The following is a 23,434-nucleotide window of genomic DNA, read 5'->3' as shown; positions in this document are numbered from 1 at the left end:
GTGTGTGTGTGTGTGTGTGTGTGTGTGTGTGTGTGTGTGTTTTGAGATAGGGTTTCTGTTTAACAGCCCAAGTGCTGGGATTAAAAGCATGCACCATCACTCAGGGCTTAAAACATTCCAGCATTAAAAATTCCTACAGTCTTTAAAAATGCAAACACTTGAAAGTTCAAGGTCTCTTTAAAATATCCAAAACTTTCTAAAACTCCAAAGTCTCTTTAAAGTTCAAAGTATCTCAACTGTTGAACACCTGTAAAAATAAAATCAAACTACTTTCCTATCCTATGAAGGAATAACCAGGGCCCAGTCACAATCAAAAACAAAACCAAAGTCCAACAGTATAAACTTTAATGTCAGAATTCTGGGATTTACTCATGATCTTCTGGGCTTCAAAGAACTTGGCAATGACATTTCTCTAACTCTGTCACACAAAATACATAGACTGTCTCCTAGGAGGCACAAGCCCAAGCAGTTTCACTCCATGGATGCTGCTTTCCTTGATGGTCATCCCAACATAGTGACATCTTCAAAATACTGGGGTCTCTATTGCAACTGGCTTGCACCTTTATTAGGAGCCTCACCTGGGCTCTTTTCAGGGACTCTGACCTTACTACATGGCGCTACAACTAAACTTCCGTCCATAACCTTATCAGTCCTAGGGCTTCTAGGACTACACCTTCACCAATGGCCTCTGCCAGTACCAAGCCTCAGCTGCTCTCCATGACCTCTCTGTCTTCAAGACCAGAGCCACCTGGGAAACTCTTGCACAAGTCGGCTGCCAACATGAGATGCATTCTTGGCCCTCTTTGAAATACGGGTCTTGTGGGCTGATTCCAAGGAACTGTTGCTGCCCCCCATTACCCCTCCAGGATCTATGTCAGATGTAGACAGAGCAGGCTAGCCTTGAACTCATAGAGGGTTAGGATCCTTCTGCCACTGCTTCCTGAGTGCTGGCATTAAAAGCTTGTGCCATCAAGTCCAGCTACTGGTCTCTTCTTAATTACCACCAATTTTTCAACTGATAATCAGCATCAACTATCCTAGTAAAGCTAAGGCTTTTACTTGGTGGTACTGGTCACTTGTTAATCGCAGCCAACACTTAAGTTCCAGCTGATCAGGCTCAAGAGTCTTTAAGAGACTCTCAAAACTTTTTTAAAAATATTTATGTATTATGTATACAATATTCTGTCTGTGTGTAAGCCTGCAGGCCAGAAGAGGGCACCAGACCCCATTACAGATAGTCGTAAGCCGCCACATGGGAATTGAACTCAGGAGCTTTGGAAGAGCAGGCAATGCTCTTAACCTCTGAGCCATCTCTCCAGCCCCTCTCTAAATTTTTTACAACCCAGGCCTTCATTGTCTTCACTACTCCACTTCCAAGCTGGCATACAACAGTCCACTAAGCTCTCAGCACTAAACAGTTTTTCTAGTCCAAGGTTCCAAAGTCCCCTCAGAATCCTCCCCCAAAACATGGCCAAGTCTATAAATATCCTATCTGGTACAAATTTGTGTCTGAGTTTCTACTGGTGGGATAAAACTCCATGACCAAGAGCAGCTTGTAGAGGAGTTTATTTCAGCTTAGGTTTTCACATTATAGTCCATCACTGAGGGAAGCCAGGGGAGGAACTAACAGGGCAGGAACCTGAAGTCGGGACCTGAGCCAAGAACACAGAGGAGTCCTGCTTAGGCTCCTCATGACTCGCTCAGTTTGCTTTCTTATATATACTCAGAAATAGCACTGCCCACAGAGGCTGGGCCCTCTCCACATGGGATTGGTATGTAAAATACGATTGTTTTAAAAAAATAAAATAAAAACTAAATAGCCCAAAGCCAGTCTGGTGGTGGCATTTTCTCAACTGATGTTCTCTTCCCAAATGACCTTAGCTTGGGTAAAGTTGACAAAAATCTAGCCAAAATACCTAGGTTGGTATAATTTTTCTACATGCTTTTCATCCATCACTTCTTTTACTTCTCAAAACAAAATGTCAAGTAGGAGAGGAAATCCCAATTTTATAAAACAGGAGACAAAGCAATCTAAACATACAGCTTGTAAGTGCTCAATCATCTACGGATCCACCTTTAGACTTTGTATCAGATCTTTCAGACAGTGAACCGAATGCAGCGCAATTCTGACATGCAAAGCTAACTCTAAATTGAAAATGAAAAGGCAAACTACTGCTTTATAAGCTTCGGTGTAAAGGAAAGCAAGCAAACTCCAGGGATTAGTATAGAGTTTTGGTTCTCAAGTGGGGAGATGGAGAAGCTCAAATGTAACTTGACACATACTTGTAAAACTGTACTTCTACATTTCTGGTGCTTGAAATAACATGGCAAGTCAGGCCCGAAAAGATGTGAAGAGTGAGTTAATTTTCATTACCACGACAGCAAAGATGGTGCCTGACCTCAGGAGTTTCTCCTGCTTCCTCCTACTGCAGTAAAAGAAGACGAGAGGAAAGGGCACAAGAGAAACTGACAGACACATCACCCTAGACCAATCTCAAAATATCCTAAGTAAAATAAATTAGTTTCAGAAGGTTGCATAGTGTTGTACTGTTTTAGACTACTACTGAAGACAGATGCATGTAGACCATCTTGGTGGTTTCCAGGGGAAAGGGCACACAATGAGGATATGGTTCACAAGAGTTATTGGACATAGTGACCTGTTTGGCACCCTATTGGGAAGATAAAATTCACATAAGTATACAAAGCAGGAAAAAAAGTAATGTTTACCATAAAATCTTAAAAAAGTTTAAGCCCCCAAAAGGCAAGGAGATTATTGATTTCACAAAGTTCATGAAAAAAAAAAAAACAGATTTACTAAAACTAAAGTGGACAGAGGAAGCTGTAATCGAAAGAAGCTGTAGGATGAAATCAGTATGAAGCATGCCTGTTGGTCCACGGTTCCTCAGAAGCTTAGATCTGGAGCAAAACTTACAGCAAAGGATAGACTTGGGGATAGGCCTGAAAATGCCTAGCTGAAAAATATACAACAGATCTCTACAGTGTATTTTTCTCAGTCAAACTATAATTCTGGTCAAAAGTCATGGTTTAGGAGTTCACAGGCCCCAAGGGTGACATACTACTGTTATTCTGCTAAAAGGACACAGAATCAAAATGTCCTCGAAATTCCTATTTTTACACCCATAGATTAGTATAGTTAATTAGAGAAGTTTCTTCACACAGTGGACGGCAGTTAACACAGAAACTCACAACTGACGATGTCAATAGAACATTCAGACAAAAATGGGTCATCTACAGCACCCCAACAAGACTCATCATGGAAGTCAGGGTGGGAAGACTAGAAAAGCCAAAGGTTGAAGAGAACAGAAACAAAATGCACGTGTGCACACACATCCACACACGCATGCATGAGGCACTAAAGCACACACACACACCAAACAGGACATAGCAATCTGAGAGGATCAGCATCTAATATCAGATTCATCAAAAGTGGTAGAAAGAAAATTGCTTTTGACCTGAAACTGTATTTGTAGTCAAACTATTAGTGAAATATGAATGTTAAAAATAATTTATAAGTAATTTCTTTTTTATTATTAATTTATAAATATAATTTACAAATAATTAATTATTAATATATTTATTTTGTATGTCTGTGTGTATAAGTCTCTGGGGAACAAAAGGAAATTTCTGTTGAATTACTCTTTTTCATCATAATGGCTTTAGAATAACTATCTGACTTTGGAAACTGCACATAACTCACTTTAATATATAAAAGCAAATAAAGTCACCGTGGTCTCATTTGGTTTATAGACAATGTATTTATTTTAAAATTTCAAATGACATGATGAAAAATGTGCTTTTCACATTTATTGACTGATGGGTGCATGGACCAAAGTGAGCTTTAAAATATGTTACCAAATCATCCCAATCTACAACAGGCATTTATACATCAAAACTATGTAACAGCAACACCTTTACCCCCTAACACACTTAGAACTACCGTGCTCACAAAGAACAAAAAGCCTGCAACTTAAAGAGCAGATGTAATAACCCTCAAGCAGTGTTTCTTCCATGCAGACAGCTGAGCATAATTGCCAAGTACCCACCTCTCACTTGTTCCTGCTTTGTTAGGGTTTTCGCTAACTGCCTCCTTGACTTGATTGCTATCACTGTCCATTCCCCAACCTTAGCCAGTCTGCCTAGAAGTTGGGTAACAATCTCACTACTTCCTGGTAAGAATAGATGATCTTCAGTAACATAAGTCTTGTGATTATGTTGTCAGTGATTAATATAATAATTTGATAATTGAAGACATTTTATCAAATGCACAGATAGAGAAGTTAAAACAGTGGTTCTCAATCAATGCAACCCTTTAATATACTTCCTCATGTTGTGGTGACCCCCCCAATCATAAAATTATTTCATAGCTACTTCTTAACTGTGATTTTGCTACTATTGCAAATAGTAATATAAGTATCTGATATACAGAACATTTGATATATGATCACTGTGGGGGTCACGACCCACAGGTTGACAACCATGGAGTTAAAACCTGGTTTCCCTAAGCCTGGTTAAAACTGAGCACTAACCACTAGCAAGAACAAAGGGACATTGTTACTTTAGTAAGACACTTAAGCATAGCACAATTAATTTTGTTCACTTTTATTAATACAAACAGAATGTTAACTTTTAATATAACTAAGGTTACAAATAAACTGTCACTATCCAATAAACAATAGTCACTTGAATCTTAACTGAATTATTCTCTATTAGAACACAGTTATTTTCTCCAGTTTATTTTAAACTGCCTTATAATTTCAATGAAACATCTTAGCTTTTGCTTACTGAATAATTTTTTTCAGTTGGAAAATATCTCATGCCAAAATACTTCCTTGCAAATTAACACATTTTTCTAAGCCTTCTGCTTAGTTGCCTTAATGCCATCAACTTTTCTAGACATGAATGTCCCATTTTCTTCATATATACAATAGTTTTTGATTTCCAATGACAGGAGCCAGGGAAGAATACAGATCACCAATGCACTTGTAAAACAGAAAGTTTCCATTGTACTTTTAAAGACTGTATCTTCTCCAGGGTGTGAAAATGTTAGGCCTCTCCAGTGCTTCTTCAGACCCCTTGGCCCAGGCAGAGAGATGCAGGTTAGCAGTCCTCTTTAAACAGCACTCACTCTGGGAAGACTGGCAGAAACATCTCACTCTTATGAAGAATCCCCCAAATAAACTGAACATCACATGCAAGAGGGACAATTTTCAGAATAATAGCATTCCAAATGACTGACAATAGTTTTAGAGAAAGAAGAACTTATGTCCTGAGAAATTTTTGTATATCCATCAATCAAGTAACCCATGCAAGTAATATTTTTATAAGTTAAAAGTCACCATGAATTACAATCTCTTTTAACAGAATTTCATATCATACAAAGCTTAAGTGTGTCACGTTTCTACTATGAACCATTGATTCTTTTATTTTAAGCACATATTAAACTGAAACATTACTCAGATTTTAAAATATAACCGAAGGAAATCATAACAAAGTCTAAAAACCTAAGTATTTACTACATAAATATGAATTACTTTAGTGTAAAAACAATTAAGAGATTTCAATGCAATGAAGTCAACTCTGATTAATACATACATTTTCATGCATGTGAAAAAATAATTTACATTCACTTCAGGAATAACTTCCATAGCAAACAAATTACAGCATTTATTCAATAAATGAATATTAAAATAATTCTAGTTAGAAAATAAAATAACTTCAATCAGATATATTATAATTTTTTATCATGTACATACTCCAAATCCCTGCACCCCCCCCAAATTTAAGTAGGAAATGTATAGAACATCTTTTTTAAGGTTTATCTTAGGAAAACTAGTCAAAACATTACCTTCATTAAAGAGAATATATATATATATATATACATATCCATATTTGTTTGACCTGTATGCGAAAATTTAATGAAATATGGAAGAAATTAGGATTTCAATTTTTTCTGGGCTATAATATTAGTACTAAGTCAAAATACTTACCTGCTAAGTAAGAACAGCTTGAGGTATTTCCAAGGCAGAGCAATTATCTTAACACTACACACCACAATAATGAAAAGTCTCTCTTGAACATTTACACCTGGTTTACAGTTGACAGAAGATGAGGGTTGCCAAGCAGCTGTCCCATCTCACCTAAATTCTTTCTTCCCCTACGAAGTATAAGCTTCCAGGGAGAAGATCACATAAAAACATTTCAAGTAGCTTGGACTCCGGAATGCAACATTTTAGTCAAATTAAAAAGAATTTAAAATTCTATCCAAGACCTACCTGATCTTTTTAGATATTAAAATTTTCTATACTGGACAAGGGAAGTACATTTTCTGAAATCAAAGTCATTATCAAATAACTATAATAGAGAAACTGAACACATGACCCCCTCAACAAGGAGGGATCTTAAGCCTTTACACACAACACAAGAAAATGAAGTGCTTTACTTATGTTTAGACTTCCTACAATGTGAACTGGAACCAAATTTCAAAGGTTAGTTAAGTCATACACTCATACATCTCAGAATCCCTTTCTGCACACAGTAGGCACACGTAACCAACATCATGTCAATGTAATGTTATCAACACAGCACAAGCGTTTAAGCAGTAGACTCATTTCACATGACAGAGGCTGTATGCATCACACGTGGCCTGTCCCAATAAAAAGCAGACATTAGAATGCCATTTTAGCAGTTACAATATTGATATGATCAATATAACTAATTTTATACCCGTCATATATTTTCATAAGTCATCCATATGTAAGAAGCAAAAGACAAAGGCTGTTTTGTTTTGTTTTTTAAATTATGTGCCAACTTCAAAATGACATACTAACCAGACATCAGCATTCAAAAGCTAGGTTGAAGAGGACTGGCCTTGATGCACATGCAGTAGATTTGTTTTCAGAGTATAAAATTAAATGGTGATGTCAGCAGTATTACTACTGTTTCTATATTTATGATTAATTACTAGTAGTACAACTCCCAGAAGGAAGGAGATGGATCCAATAGTGATATAAGCAATTCCCAAAAATGGATTTTTTCCTCCCATCCAAGATATAGTGCTTAAGATCATCCGTTTTCGTCCATCAAAAGAATGTACGGGGTAATCTGACAAGGGTATAGGAAAACTTTTTGTCTGTGGTACTTAGTATTTAAAACACAAATTTTAAAGTTAACATTTAAAGCCTATTATTCACTTATATAATTCTGTTACATGAATACCTTGCTTGTATATTCTGAATCACAATAAATAGAATAGACAGGCAGACAGACAGATGGACAGACAGACAAACGGATGGATGGAACTGTATTCTTTTGTTGTTTTTGAGACAGGATCTCACTATGTAGCTCTTGCTGTTCTGGAACTATGTAGACAAGGATGGTCTGGAAGTCATAAGAGATCAGCCTGACTTATTTCTAAGTGCTGGAATTAAAGACATGTGCCACTATGTGCTACAAATAAAACCAACTTAAAAATCTAATTTAGGAGTCGGGGCAGTGGTGGCACACACCTTTAATCCCAGCACTCAGGAGGCAGTGGCAGGCAGATCTCTGTGAGTTCGAGGCCACTGGTCTACAAGAGCTACTTCCAGGACAGACACCAAAACTACAGAGAAACCTTGTCTTGGAAAACAAAAAATCTAATTTAGAAAAAATTCTTCATATATAACTAGACACTAAACCCAGGGCAAGGCACTCTATCCCTGACAAACATTTTCAGACATGATCTAGTGCAATAATATTACTAGTAAAGGCCAAAATGTTTTATCAAAACAATGAAATTCAGATCTATATAGTATCTTGGGTAGTTTTACTCTTTTTTTATTACCTAAGAGAGACTAAAAGCTTCAAAGCAATGTAATATGGAAAAATATTTCAGATGAGCAGCGATGATGCCCAAATAGGATGTTAACAGACAAAAAGCAGAAAAAATCTGAAGTCTTAAGCTCAAAGGGCATGTTTACGCATGTAGCCACAAGACAGAGCACTCTAAGTAGAGGGTCACAAAGTATGATGCTCAAGTTTTAGCCGCCTCACTTGATGCAATAACAAAACTCATGTTCTGAAAGAACTGACAGCTCAGACAGTGCAGAAGTCAAAAGTGACTGTTAAGGAGAGACCAGGGAGGAGAGAGCAGTGTGTGGTGGCGAACTATTTACATGGCCCATTCTAGGGTGCTGGCAAGAGAGGAGAGAAGACAAAACTAACACTACAATTTGAACTGAAGCTCCTGAAAAGGGGCACAGCTGCAGCGCCTCAGGCCACAGTCTGGAGGTGTGGCAGGCCCCACTCTAATTACGGAAATCAATCCTAGCCTAAGGCAGGAATCACGACACTTAGTCCAACTCTGCAAGTACAGTATCAAATCAACTATGTCCTTCCTCTAAAAATATGGGCTTCCACTTTAACTCCATTCAACTGTGCTCTTAATTTCCCCTTACCTTGTACTTTCACAGCTAACTCCTGAAGGTCTGCAAGCCCCCAGTCCCTGTCAGTCTTTGAGATGTCCTGCATTCTTCCTCAAAGTGTTCTCAGTCCTCGGGACTCTGCTGTAGACTCCCCGCATGAGAACTCTCTGCCCTTTATGAAGTGCTCCAGACCTTCTCCTGTGTTCTAGAGTTGGCTACACACTGGCAAAACTGCTCCTCAACTGGCATAGTTTCAAAGCCATGCTGCACTCAGTCAGTCACTATTAGACCATGTTCAGTTGTATAACCAAAAGCTCAAGAACTAAAGGTTATCTCTATTTTAAAAATTAGCATATTAGTCACTTACTAATTTACTATACAACTCAAACTAGAAAACAAAAACAAAACCCTAGTGTCAGAGGCAGCTGAATCTGTGAGTCTGAAGCCAGTCTGTTCTACGGGGACAGGGAACTCCAGGCCACTCAGGGCTGCATGAGAGCCAGTCTCAAATAACAAACAAAGAATGTACTTATGGTTTATCCAGATAATAAAAAGTGCTAAAATCCAACACACATTTAAAAGACTAATATTTGGATATCTTTATGTTTACTGTGTATATTTGGGCAAAATACTTAAAATAATGGGCAAAATACTTAAAAACACTGAACTTTGTTAAGGATAAAAGGAACTGTCCAAGCCGGGCGGTGGTGGCGCACGCCTTTAATCCCAGCACTCGGGAGGCAGAGGCAGGCGGATCTCTGTGAGTTCGAGACCAGCCTGGTCTACAAGAGCTAGTTCCAGGACAGGCTCCAAAACCACAGAGAAACCCTGTCTCGAAAAAAAAAAAAAAAAAAGGAACTGTCCAGTATTTCTTTTTTTATAAAAGTCTGCTTCTGGCCTAAAAAGATCACCCAGTGGGCAAAAGCACTTGATGTACAAGCATGATGAGGTCAGCTCAATTCCTGGAACCAACTCCACAAAGTTGTCCTTTTACCCCCACACATGTACCTTGCACGTGTGCACATATCACACATGAACACATAACAATGAAGACCTTTAAAAAAAATGGAAGTATGAGAGTCTACATTCAACTATCAATACCACAAAATAAATAAATCTAGAGTACAAAGTAACATGCCACACAACTGACGTAAGACAATCAAACTCTTTGAAGCTCTATGTCTGCATACAACCATAAAAAAAGGATACTGTATGTGATGTTCAAATAGTACTGTCCAGCTGGTAATGTTGGATGTAAATCATTTCTCCGCTCTATAAGACGATACAACTTACGAAAAGTAGGTAACGCTGCAGTACGCATCCAAACAATGAAGTCCTCATTTATGAATCCATTATTATCCTCATCAGGGTCTAGCATAAAAACTGGTTTATGCCAGTTTACTGGCTTTATTGTGTCTTAAAGATAATTTGGGGAGAGAGAGAGATGTGAAAATAAAATATTCAATCCTATGAACAGTTTCAATGAAAATGCATAGTACTAAAAAAGTAAAAAAAAAAACAAAACACAATCTGAATATTATTAAAGCTATAAATATATCCACATCCTAAGGATATCTTAAAATCTAAAGAAAAGCCAATTCTATCTATAACAAAAACTAAAAAGACAACTGCTACCTCAAGAGACTACAAAAAAGATACTAAATAAGAGGCAGATTACTTAATGCAAAAATATAATGTTAAGAAACATGGGGGGCTCAGCAGGAAACGGCACTTGCCACCAGATCTGAGGAACGAAGTTCAATTCCCAGGACCACATGGTTAAAAGGAAGAACAGATTTCCACAAGCTCTTCTGACTTCCACATATGCACTATAACACATACATACATACATACATACATATATATACATGCTTATAAACACACATACAAAATAAATATATAAGTGCACAAATAAATTTTAAAAAGAAATATTGCATTACGAAACTAAGGCAGCACAGAAACAAAAATATACGTGCATTATAAAATGAGGGCCAGTTAAAACAAACTGTCACAGTTTGTAAAGACTACAGCTGAAATCATCAAAGAAATTCAAATCAATAAAAAGCACATATTTCCTTTACAATTTCAGTACATATGAACATTTACATAACTTAGTATAATGCTGAGAAAGAAAATGCTGTTCTTTAAAAAAAAATAAATGAATTAAGCCAGGCAGTGGTGGCGCAGCCTTTAATCCCAGCATGAGGGAGGCAGAGGCAGGCCGATTTCTGTGACTTCGAGGTCAGCCTGGTCTACAAAGCGAGTTCCAGGACAGGCTCCAAAGCTACAGAGAAATCCTATCTCGAAAAACTAAAAATTAATAATTAATTAATTAATTAAGACTGAAGACAAAATTTCGGTTACGTTACTAAAACTACTAGGTTTTGAACAAGAGGGGATACTGGTCATGTTTTACCTTTAAATTTTTCTTCGAGGCTTTCTTTTCCAGGTGGATTTCTGAATTTCACATTTTTATCTGTCCACCAAGCAATACCTTTTCTCTTCAAAGGAATTGGTACAGGTGTGGGATCAGATTCATTGGCAACCAGAAACAATTCTAATGTATCTAAGCATAAGGAACAGAAGCTATTATCAACAACTACTAAAATCCATAGCATCTTATTTACTCTATAAGAAATGAGAATCTGGGACTTGCTCTGTAAGCAGCTGACAGAGAAGGCCCAGGCTAAAAGCACATCATTTTGAACAACTTTAGAATCTTCGTTTACTAGACATGTAGGTCGCTTTCCTGAATGACTAGCTGACATTAGAAGATCAAGAATTTTAATAAAACTCCAAATAAAAGCGCAACAGCATCCTTTTTCTCTTCTCTTTCTTTGGCTACTGTTGAATTCCTAACAGCTCCTGCCTTTCCCATTTTCTGTACTTGGTAATCACACATGGTATTCAGTTCCTGAAACATGGTTGGTACAAATGAACAAGTTCTGTTGAACCAACTATCAGGGACACAGTGTAAAAACCAAACACAAAAATATTTCATTAATGTTTATATTCTAAAATGATACTATTTGGGGGGCACTGGTTTAAATAAATTATTCAAGCTAATTTTACTTGTTTCCTTTGAGGGTTTTAAAATAAGTACTAGAAAATTTGAAATGCTTTGTATTTATGGTTTGAATTATATTGCAATAAGGCAATGCGTATCTAAATAATCAACTATAACTCCCTTTTAATGGTATAAATCAGTGAAAGTAGCTCTGTGGTTTTTACTTTTTTACAAGAAATAGGAAGATTCTATTTTCTTCTCAGAGATAGGAATCTATTTTCATAAAAGAACATTCAAAGGGAAGCCACAGAGAATTTAAATGCTATTCATTATCTGAGTATTTTTATCTTGAAGGTGAATTTCATAATTTCATTCATATTACTAGACTATTACAGTTTCCTACTCCCAAGCATAGTTTCCTAAGTGCACTCAGTCCTATTCATTTGCCTACATGGATGTTTGTATCTAGCATACCGTTAAACATGCTGTTGGCAATAGCTCCACATGGAGCAATTGGTTTGTCTTCATTTCTTCGATAAGGTTCACATTCCTTACTTGGATTCTAGTTTTCAGGACAAAAAAGAAAGAGAGAGAAAGAAACTGTCATCTAGATATCTGGAGAAATGATGGGCTACTCCTAATTACTAATTAAAAATTCTGCCCCTGTATTTTCCCCATTAATAAAATATATGAGTCTGTAAAGAAAACAAGCTCTAAACTAGCACATTTAAATACTCAAAATATTCTTTAATGTCACAGTACTTTTTAAATACAATGCTTATTCAACTAGATCTACATAGCTATACATAACTTAACAAATTTAATATTTTGATTTTCTTTTTTTTTCCTTTTTTGGTTTTTCGAGACAGGGTTTCTCTGTAGCTTTGGAGCCTGTCCTGGAACTAGCTCTTGTAGACCAGGCTGGCCTCAAACACACAGAGATCTGCCTGCCTCCACCTCCCGAGTACTGGGATTAAAGGTGTGTGCCACCACTGCCCGGCAATACTTTGATTTTCCTATCAACAGAGAAACCACAACCACAAAAATTTCTGATTGAGGAAATCTAAATGACTTATCAATCCAGCTGTGATACCCAATAAAGGGCATAATAGCTGGGAGTAAAGACATTCTAGCCTCATTAATAAAAACTGAATACAATCAATGCTTCAAATTTTGTAATTTGGAGTTAAATCTAAACAATAAGACCCAAACAGAACACACTTACCCATCATTCATCAGAACCCCGTCCCAAACAGAGCTAGAGCCCAAACTCCCAATGACTACCAGAAACAAGCAGGGAGTGGTGGGCTAGAGAAGTTATTAAGTAAAAAAGCATTTTAACTAAAAACTTCTGTCAAAATTAGACATAACAAGTAATACTTTAGCATTAGTATCCCATGAGATTAGGTACTTTAATATTTCAGAATGAATATTTATGACGTTCCTATTTCACAGACGCCACATTTCTATATATCATCATTTTTACTTACAAGCAAAGCACTAGGGTCTCCATTTAACTGGCTATCATCTCGAGATTTTACATAACGACGATGATTTTGATAGAAGTTAGACAGTCCATAATACATAAACACATTGCCCTAGAGAAAACAGAAAGGGAAAAATGTTTTAACAAAAAAAAATTTGTTTCATATTTTGTAAAACTTAAGCAATCAGTAGTGGTGTGGGACAATGGTCTGTATTCTGTCAATTATATTTTAAATAAACACTGACTGGCCAGTAGCCAGGCAGGAAGTACAGGCAGGATAACCAGACAGGAAGTAGAGGGGTCAATGAGAACAGGAGAATTCTGTAAAGAGGAAAGCTTGTCTGCAGTTGTGACCCTGCCACAGAAGAAGCAAGATGTGACTGCCTTGCTGAGCCATGTGGCTAGCACAGACAAGAATAATGGGCTAATATAAGTTAAAAGAGTTAATAAGAAGCCTGAGCTAATGGGCCAATCAGTTTATAACTAATGTAGACCTCTGTGTGAGTTCTTTGGGACTTAACTACTGTGGGAACCAGGCAGGACAGAAAACTGATACTGAGATGAAATAGCAACAAATTACACAACAAAAATTGTACAATTAAATTTAAATGAATTCATAATAGAACAACTATACTCTAACTCTTAAATTCTTAAATTTTAAAAGAAGGGAAAATATTACTACCTTTGAATTAGGTACTGAACTAAGCAGTCCTAGGTACACTGCACTAACTGGCTTAGGAAAGCTATTTACCAAATACTTGATAATCACTGGAATTACAATTGTGATAGAGTATTTGTAGGGAATGTTCATGTGTAAGGCCCTGAATTCAATTTTCAACACCACAAAAGCAAGCAAAAACACAAAAATAAATTATGCAATTGTAAATAAAGTTAAACAAGTTATGCTACAAAAGCACACAACTTTTAAACTATCCTTAAAGTGTGTGTGCAGTCCGCAGAGATGACTCACTAGGTAAAGTGCCTGCTGTGCAAGCACGAGGACCTCAGTGTGAATTCCAGCACCAACATGAAAGTCAGGCATGGCAACATCCGTCTATAATCCCAGAGATGGAGAATGATGGGGATGGAGGAAAGGGAGGAGACAGGCGAATACAGGAACCTTCTGGCTAGCCAGTCTCATTTAAATGAGAAGCTCCAGGTTCAGATAGAAACTTGTCTCATAAAATAAGGTGACAGGAAGACATGCACACAGCATACTGCACACCTACATACAAGCATGCACAAATTATTATTTTCATTAAAAAATAATATTGAAAACTATTAGTGTACTCTGAGCTACTTTCAATATAAAATTTTCTCTAATTCAAATTGGTTTTTATCCAATTAGCATCTGCCTTTCAGAAAAACGATCTGAAAACTCCATGCCCCACCACCACCACTACCAACACAGTGTTTCTCTGTGTAGCTTTAGACCCTGTCCTGGAACTCATTCTGTAGACCATGCTGACTCTGAACTCACAGCTATCCACCTGCCTCTGCCTTCCAAGTGCTGGGATTAAAGGTGTGCGCTACCACCACGTGCTTAACTTTTTTTTAAAGATTTATTTATTTGATTATTTATTTAATGTGTATGAGTGTTCCAACTGCATTTACATCCTTGCACCAGAAGGGGGCATCAGATCCCTCTATAGATGGTTTCGAGCCACAATGTGGTTGCTGGGATTGAACTCGAAACCTCTGAAAGAGCATCCAGTGTTCTTAACTGGAGTCCTGACCTAAAAACTTTTTATTTATTGTCCAAATAAACTGTAAATAGAATAAGAGTATATAATTTCAATAGGATGTTACATATACTATTTTTCCAATTTTAAAGTTACTGTACCAAATATTTAATAATAGCATCTCTATACATATATATCCTTTTACTTTGCTCTTATTGTTGCTCATTACTCTGTTTCCCACCTTGCATTGGTCCCCTTCTGTCCTCCAAATATTCACCCCCATGCCATAGACTGCTAGAAATTAGCAAATTAGTAGTTGTTAAAATATATTAAGTTATAATGCTTTATAATAATAATAATTAAGAGTGGTACTCTTATGAAATCAACTTCAAAAATATCTTGGGGAAAATAAATAATACCCATATATTGAATTAACTACAAGGTGCTAAGAAACCATCTAATTAGCAGCAGGAAAAATGTTATTTCTCCTTTCTGATTACAGCGTCTCTAGAGAGAGAAAGAGGAAGAATGAAATATAAAGAGAATATATATATGTGAAATATATACACATATATATTTCATTTAAAGACTTGAATACTGATGGGTTTGGTGGAAGAAGCATGTAATCCCAGCACTCAGGAGGCAAATGGAAGATCATTAATTCCAAGCAAACCTGAGTTACACAGCAAGCCTAATGCTGACCTAGAATACATAATGAAATTATGCATCAAAAAGTAAATAAATGAATGAAAATGTTGATTTTTAAATAGCAAACCATAAACCCCTACCCTCTACACAAAAGAGGAGAAAACAGAACTTCTAAGTTGTTCAAACTCTCCCATTCCTTCAGACTCCCAGCATCTTTTAGTTTGCCCACCCACACTGAAACCGCACTCTTCAGGCTTCTCTCAAAAGGGTTTTCACAGCTTGTCCAAAGCCAAAGGCACGGTTACGTCAGTGCAAGAGCATCAATAACCACTAGATGGCTTCTATCCACCAGAAGTTATGAAAAGTATCACGACCTGTAGAAAATCTAAACAAGGAAACTTGAACCTTGGCATGAACTATGTGACAGCTTTGCTTCCGGAAGAATGTTTTTAAACTGCATTTTCAGATGAAGAGCAGAAAAAACTCTATCCGTGCCAATTCTGAAATTTTATATCCTTTCCCATGTGCTCAGTTACCAAGAACAGAAACCAGTATTAATACTACATGGGTGCATGAACACATGCACACACCCACACCTACAGCCACACAAACACGGGCTATGTTGAAATACCAAACTATAAAATATCAATAAAGTTATAACTTTAAAATACAAGCACAAGATTTCTACCATTAAAAATGTGGCTAGTGAATATCAAAAAGATGCCTTAAATTTTGTCAACAAAATATTAAAAGGCAAAGAATTCAAATAATGCATTTAGTTATCAGATTTAATTAATTTAATTATGCAACAACTAGATATATAGAATAATCTTCAAAGTCTATAGATTCAAATAAACTAAGCTGATTTCCCAATACAAATTAAGAATAAAAAAAATTATTAGTATTTTGTACAGCATGCCTTTTTCTAACATAATACTTTAAGACACAAACCTCAAATGATTGTTCCAGTGTGAAGTTAATGGTACAAACACAAGATGTCACATTCGGAGACAAACATTTATTGCAGGGGCTGGAAGGTTCTGTTCCAGTGTAATCAATCTGTAAGAGAAAAAGGTTGAGCAAGTTCCTTGGAGCAGAGAGAAAGCTACTTGCATAACCTACTATTAAAAGAAAAAGTCAGTCCAACAAAGCAGTGTGCATCCTAGACAAAACTCCTGCTGTGCCTTTATCAATGTGAGGCACTAAATACGAAAGAAGCTTTTGTGTACTGTTTTCAAAGTACTCCCTTTACACCCAAAGAAATCTATGTACTGACAGAAATGTAAGCATAAGATTCGAAAACTCGACTTATAAAGATGCAAATGGCTACGAGCTCTAAACTACTAAAATGCCAGATTCATAGATAAAAACTTTTCTTCTTAAATATGACAATTTTAAAGACTCTCATAGTCACCTCTGTTTTCTACAGAACATTTCCAAATTGAGAAAAAAACAAAGAGGGGAAAGAAGGATGGGAAGAGGGAAGGAAACCTATGGGCTGAGAAAGTAACTCATGGTAGAATGCTTGCCTTGCATGCACAAGGAAAGTACTTGATCCCCAGAACCATCAGAAATTGCAGAATACTTCTTCCCACCAAAAAACCTGGTGCTAAGTCTGTCACCAATCTGACCTGGGTTCCTGCATGCTTCAGCACTGGAATATCCCGGTGACTATAGTTTCTTTAGTTACTTGGGTGTGTCCTTGATTCACATCAGAGTTTACATGAAAACAAGATTATTCACTGGTCCCAGAAAGACTAAACCTGTGACCAGGGGCTTTGGCTCAGCAAAACCTCTATGGAGAGAGGTAAGGCTATAAATGTACAGTTAAACTACTATGCAGCCAGTATTCAATCAATTATGCCTAATCATGTAGTCCGGCACTTCAGTCATAGACTGTTGCACAGGGAGCTTTCTGGTTGGTAAGGCACAGATATGTTAGAAACTTGATGTACCCTAAGTACACAGGGAGAAGGCATGGAAACTCTATGTTCAGACCCACCCTTTGTTTTTCTTCCAAAAACCTTCCTCTTCCCTAGCATATGGCATTTTAAGGAAGACAATCTTATGAGAGGTAGGAAGATGAGATCATGGGAGCCTTCTGACTTTGGAGCAAAAAGTGTGTTTAGCCTAGGGAACTGTTTTGTATCCAAAGTAAGGCCAGTTATTAGGGACTATGCTTTGAACCTGTAACATCTGATGCTAACTCTGTCAAAACTGAATTTTACAATACCAGGTAGTCAGAAGACCAGCCCTCGTACCCAAAATTTTTCTTTTCCATTATAAATAAGAAAAAAAATTAAACACACTTTATTTTTTTTTTTTAAGAGTACTTGTAGTAGAATCCCCATATAGCTTCTGTGTGTAGATGCACAGGCTAACCTGTTGCTACGTTTGGTTAGGAAGTGTCACCTCAAAAGAGCCTATATACGTTGGGATCTTGCTTCTAGCTGGAGTGCTATTTTGTGATGCTCTAGAAACTGAGACGTGGGCCTGACTAGCAGCAAGCGGCTGGATAAGGTCCTAGGTAGTAGCTTCCTGTCCCTGTCCACCTCCTCTAACTACTTCCTGCTCACCATGAGTAACCCCCGCTACATGTTTCTGCTACCATGATGCTCTGTCTCATTTCAGACACAGGAACAAAGAAAGTTATGAGCTGAATGTCTGAAAAGCTGTAAGCCAACATGAATGAATCTTTCCTTCCTTGAGTTGTTTTGCTCAGGTAACTACTACATCCACAATTAATATCTTCCCCCAAAGTGAGCTATTACAACAGTAAATGAACATTGACATTATCATAATCTTAAATTTATAGTTTAAGGTTCACTCTTGGTTGGCAATTAACAACAGAGAATTATATATAATATAAAATACTTCAACTGACTTTTAAAATTTTTCCTGTCTAGATGGTGATTGTGACATGTGGCTTTAATCCCAGGCAGCGCTCAAGAGGCAGGTGGATCTCTGTGAGTTCAAGGCCAGCCTAGTCTACAAGAGCTAGTTCCAGGACACACTCCAAAGCTACAGAGTCTCTATAAAACCCTGTCTCGAAAAAAACAAACAAAAATCTGTCTTTTATCCATTCATCCTCTGTATTAAATCATAGTAAGCACTGCCTTTTTTACTGTCTTCACAGTTTTGTCTTTTCCAAAGTTGGAGTCATACTGTAGGTAGCCTTCGCATACTGGCTTCACTTGGTAATCTGCACTTAAGTTTCCTTTACATCTTTGCAGAGTTTGATGTACTATAGTTTATTTATTCACCTACTAAAAGACCAAATTGTCTTGAATGCACAAAGATCCTCTTGCTTCTGCCTCCAGAGAGCTAGACTAAAGGCGTGTGCTACCATGCCCAGCAGTCTACAGTATTTTTTACAACAGTCCCAAGTGGTTAAGGCCCTTTCTGTCTTCTTTGAGGAACGTGTCTAATCAGGTCTTATGCTCACTTTTATCAAGCTGCTTCATTTTCATATTTTAAGTGTTCTTTAACAATTCCAGGTATTATTTTAAATTATTTTCTGCCAGTCTATGATGTATCTTCTAAATCTTGATAAGAATAAACAGTCCAAAAATTTAAAATAAAAGTTACCTTTATAATATAAAAAATTAAAATTTGTACCTAGAAAACAAAACACCATATAAATTATAACATAATTTTTCAAAAACTACAATTGTCTAAGAAAACTTGGTTTTATCAAATTGTTAATGTCTTGTACAACTGCTTTTCACAGAAGCTTGTTAACTAGTAGAACTGTGTTTTAATTATTTTTCATTGCAAATATCACCAATAAACAAGGCATGTAACTAAGAAAACTAAATGAAGATAGGAAAGCACACATGAATTTCATTAGACCAGCAAGCTACAACTCGGTACCAAAGCCTGCTTATACACATCAGTCCAATTATATACTAAATTTGTCAGAATAAGTCACAAAGGAAACTGTATTTTTAATTCCACATTTTCTTTCTCTTAAGACTTACCTATGAAATAAGTATAGAAACCTTTCAAATCACCCTCTTTAACTTGACCACCACTTGTTAGTGTTGAACCCTGAAGTCCAATCACCGAGGAGTTGTCCCAAGAGACCACTCTCACACCACAGTTGATGTAAAAGCAGAGGATTTAATTAATTCTGTAGCAACAGGGTCTTTCAGCATTCAAGAAGCCAAAAAGACCCCAAATAGCTGGTACAGGCTACTTTTAAAGCAAAAAGTCATAGAAACAAGGGGGGGTGGAGAACTCTGGTATTGCTTTCCAACTATTGGGACTGGCTTATTCAAAGGGCTATTAACAATAATTGGTCCGAGCCAGGACTGGAGGGCAGTTGCCAGATCAGGTGAGATAAAAGGAAACATTTGAGGGTTACTTTGACCCCTTCCCAGGGACTGAGTCAAAACATCGGGAAATGAGTCAACATCTTAAGGGTTATCTTGCCCCAATTTCAATAACTGAGTTCTATCTGGAGAACATTCACAAAGACTCAGGGAGATGGAAAGTTTCCAACATTTCAGTACATATGTGGGTAACTGTTAGATTCCTGGTTCCCAGGGGAGGAGAGAAAGCACTAAAAGTAATAGTAAGCAAAAAGATAGACTTAACTAAACAAAAATAATCTGATGGAATTGGAAATCATATTATACTTTAGTATAATAAAACTTTGTATTTTATTAGAATAATAATTATTAAATATCAAATAATACTTAAAATAGACAGCTATAACATTCATAATGAACTGCTGATTATAAAAATGCATTAAGCCAGGTGGTGGTGGCTCACACCTTTAATCCCAGCACTCAGGAGGCAGAGGCAGGTGGATCTTTGTGAATTCAAGGCCAGCCTGGTCTACAAGAGCTAGTTCCAGGACAGGCTCCAAAGCTACAGAGAAACTCTGTCTTGGAAAAAAAAAAAAAAAGAGAAAAAAAGCATTAAAAGTTACATCTTTTAACTTCAGGTAACTCTGAAAACAGTGTTTTTAAAAGTCATTATAATTAACCTTTAAATTTTAATAGGAGTAAGGCACAGTAGAAGGTACAAGAACATACAAAATAATGGCATATTGTACCATCAACCGTTGACAGTTTTCCTTTATACACATATTTTATCTGATCCTTACCAAAATCCTACTGTGCTACCTCCATTACATAAAAAGAACATTCTCAAGAACTTTCCCACATGCTAGTCTAGACTCCATCACCTCTGACTCAAGCCCAATCAACACTCCTTCTCCTAAACACCTTCCCCCAGGAACTGTCTTCCACTCTACCATCAGGCAGCCTTCATTAGCAAAGACAAAAATACAAAGAAAGCTGTCAACTGGTTGGCACAGAAACAATCATTAGCAAAGAATCAGTACTTTTTAAAAGAAGTAAGAATTTAAACAAATTCAAGAAAAGAAAGAAAAATATATAGGCAACATTGGAAAAGAAATATTTAAAGATGATGAGAATAAACTTTGCATTCTGGAGAATTTTCAAGATGGAAAAGAAATGAGACAACGCTAAGGAAGGAAGTGAGCCACAAAGGCATGCATAGCACATTTTACTACTTTTATCACATGTGTTGTGTCTGACACATACGCACTTAATACAAATCATCTTCAAGAGTAGGGGCTGAAGACACAGCTCAGCCGTAAAGAGCTCTCGCAGAGGACTCAGCTTCCATCCCAAGCACCACCTCTAACTCTAGTTCCAGGGGATCTAAGGCCCTCTTCTTACCTTTGTGGGCACCAGGCATGGATATGGTAAACAGACGCATATATAAGCAAAATACTGGTAAACATAAAATAAATAAATCTTTTAAAAAGTAGGTGACCCTTGTTGGGCGGTGGTGACACATACCTTTAATCCCAGTACTTGGGAAGCAGGGGATCTCTGTGAGTTAGAGGCCAGCCTGGTCTACAAGAGCTAGTTCCAGGAGAGAAACCCTATCTCAAAAAACTAAAAAAACATGTGATTGTGATTATTTTCCTTATTTTAAATAAGAATAGCACATGGTTCAATCCCTAGCACCAAAAAGCCCTGAGCACCAAACCAAATACACAAAACCAGTCTTTAATCAGGTGGATCTGATGCTATTTTGCATTTCTGTACTGACTTAAATTATAAGGCACCCCAGCAGGTATACACAGAAGCATATAGGGTAAGAACTGCTGCAGAATGGGGGGTGGTGTCAGGTTCCCATATATATGGTGTGAGAAATGGTTTCTACCAACCACAAATACTCCACTTCTACTCTTTCTTTAAAAAATACTTTAAAGATTTATTTTATGTATGAGTACTCTATCTGCATGTATGCCATAAGAGGGCATCAGATCCCACTATAGATGGTTGTGAGCCACCATGTGGTTGCTGGGAAATGAACTCAGAACCTCTGGAAAAGCAGCGAGTGCTCTTAAGCTCTGAATCATCTCTCCAGCACCCCCTACTTCTTCTTATGCCCCAGGCAATACAACCCATGCTATGCCAGGCCCACTGTTAAAGTCTTAACAGTGCCATTGTGTCACTTTATAATAATGATCCCTGTTACAAGCCAAATCTGACAGCTGCTGCAGCCAAAGAACCTCACAGATGTACGCACCCCCACCCCCAGCATCTCACTTCTCTCACAGCTGCTGCAAACCGGAAAGGCTACACAGGTCTCACAAGGAAAGGGGCCTCCACCCTCACAAGCCCATGAAGCCCAAGGCAGCTAGACTACACTGACTCTCCTATCCAGAGTCTCTGTGATGCGGTCACCTACCACAGGCTGCATAGTAACATAGCCCACATCCTCACAGTTCAGGACTTCCTCTTCTACGGAACCCTTTAAGAATAGACACTCACTTTGTCTACCCAGTACTCAATCCTCATACAACTTGCTGTAAGATTAATAAATCTCTTCTCTGAAGGACCACTGTCACTCTAGAACCCTCCTTCTGCCCTCCCTCTCCAAAACCTACACTTCAGTCCTAAGGAGAGGAAAGACAGAGACACCTGTGTGTCTCCTTTCCACTACCAGACTATCATTACCTTGTTTCATTGGCAAAATTGGTGTGTTTAATATAATGTAGAGCTGAATGTGGTCTCCCAAGAGAGGTTTTTTACTTGTTTTAAAAAAAAAAAACAAAACAAAATGCTTCCATCTATGCCCATCTAAGAAAATGGACAAAGAATTCTGACAGAATAAAAGGGGTGGGGACTTTAGATCCACAAACCAGGACTCTTCTTTTCTAAAAATATTAGATATCTAAGACTCCATTTTCCTCTACCTAGGACAATAAATAAATAAATAAATAAATAAATAAATAAATAAATAAATAAATAACACAACTGTCTCTGTGGCAGAGAAGAAATGGGAGCATTCTGAGGCCCAGACCCTTTTATCCCTATGAAAGAAAGGACCTGTAATCTTGTCTTACACTTAATGTGCACCTTCTAGTCAGTCCAGTGGTTTTCTGTGTACGTAAGATAACATAGTGGGAAGGAATTAAGATTTTTGCTCCTCTCTCACTTAATCACACTGAAAAACACACACACACACACACACAAAAACAAAAAAAAACAAAAAAACAACTTACTTTCCTTCATCAATTTGAGTTCATTCATTTCTTTTACAGCGCTGGGTTTATAGATCCAAGTGCTCAGAATGACTTAGCTATACAAAACTGTTTAATGGCTTCTCACTAAATTGCCTGTAGTCATAGTATCAGCTGTGTTAAGTGCACCCTAACATGCACTACTTTAATCTGATCTATTTCCCCCTCTTCTCACTCTGCCACTGCCACACTGGCTTCTTTGTGGTTCCTTCTTCTAAACACACTCCTCCGCTGCTCTTACTATTTCTGCATGGGGAGTTTTCCCCCACATATCAACACTATTACTTAGGGTTCCCCAGTACATGCTATTTTGTGGCAATATATTACAATAAAATACATTCTAAGAGATTGAAACTTTGTGGGACCTCACACTCAGAATTAGTAATATACCTTAAGGTCACTTTTGACAGCTATCCATTGTGTACACAGCCTGTTTGTTTAACCTGCTTTTAAGAGAACAAAGTAGCAATCAACCTTAAATGCCTGAGATTTCCCATTATAGCTCAACGTTTACAATCAATTGTAATCAACAGTAGCTATTACAGTAATACATAGCTGTAATCTCAAAGTGTGCACTTTTCCATGGCCCTGACCTATGCAAGTGTATAATTTGCT

General features: G+C 37.3%; 1 protein-coding gene across 1 annotated transcript in view; it reads right to left on the bottom strand.

The window, feature by feature from the left end:
* Nucleotides 1–4,602: 4,602 nt before the first annotated feature.
* The window catches only part of Tmem30a (transmembrane protein 30A), a 28,921-nt gene continuing 10,089 nt past the window's right edge, over nt 4,603–23,434 (bottom strand). Inside the window, exons 2-7 of the mRNA XM_005347573.2 lie at nt 16,198–16,305; nt 12,921–13,028; nt 11,905–11,992; nt 10,840–10,989; nt 9,633–9,839; nt 4,603–7,122 (exon numbers count right to left, since the gene is read on the bottom strand). Of these exons, the coding sequence (XP_005347630.1) occupies nt 6,929–7,122; nt 9,633–9,839; nt 10,840–10,989; nt 11,905–11,992; nt 12,921–13,028; nt 16,198–16,305 (855 nt within the window). The 3' untranslated portion in view covers nt 4,603–6,928. The remainder of the gene's footprint in view (nt 7,123–9,632; nt 9,840–10,839; nt 10,990–11,904; nt 11,993–12,920; nt 13,029–16,197; nt 16,306–23,434) is intronic.

This window comes from Microtus ochrogaster, chromosome 5 (assembly GCF_000317375.1).
Source record: "Microtus ochrogaster isolate Prairie Vole_2 chromosome 5, MicOch1.0, whole genome shotgun sequence".
In the NCBI taxonomy this organism is placed as follows: domain Eukaryota; kingdom Metazoa; phylum Chordata; class Mammalia; order Rodentia; family Cricetidae; genus Microtus; species Microtus ochrogaster.
The sequence above is the reverse complement of the archived record's forward strand: the minus strand, read 5'-3'. Positions and strand labels throughout refer to the sequence as shown.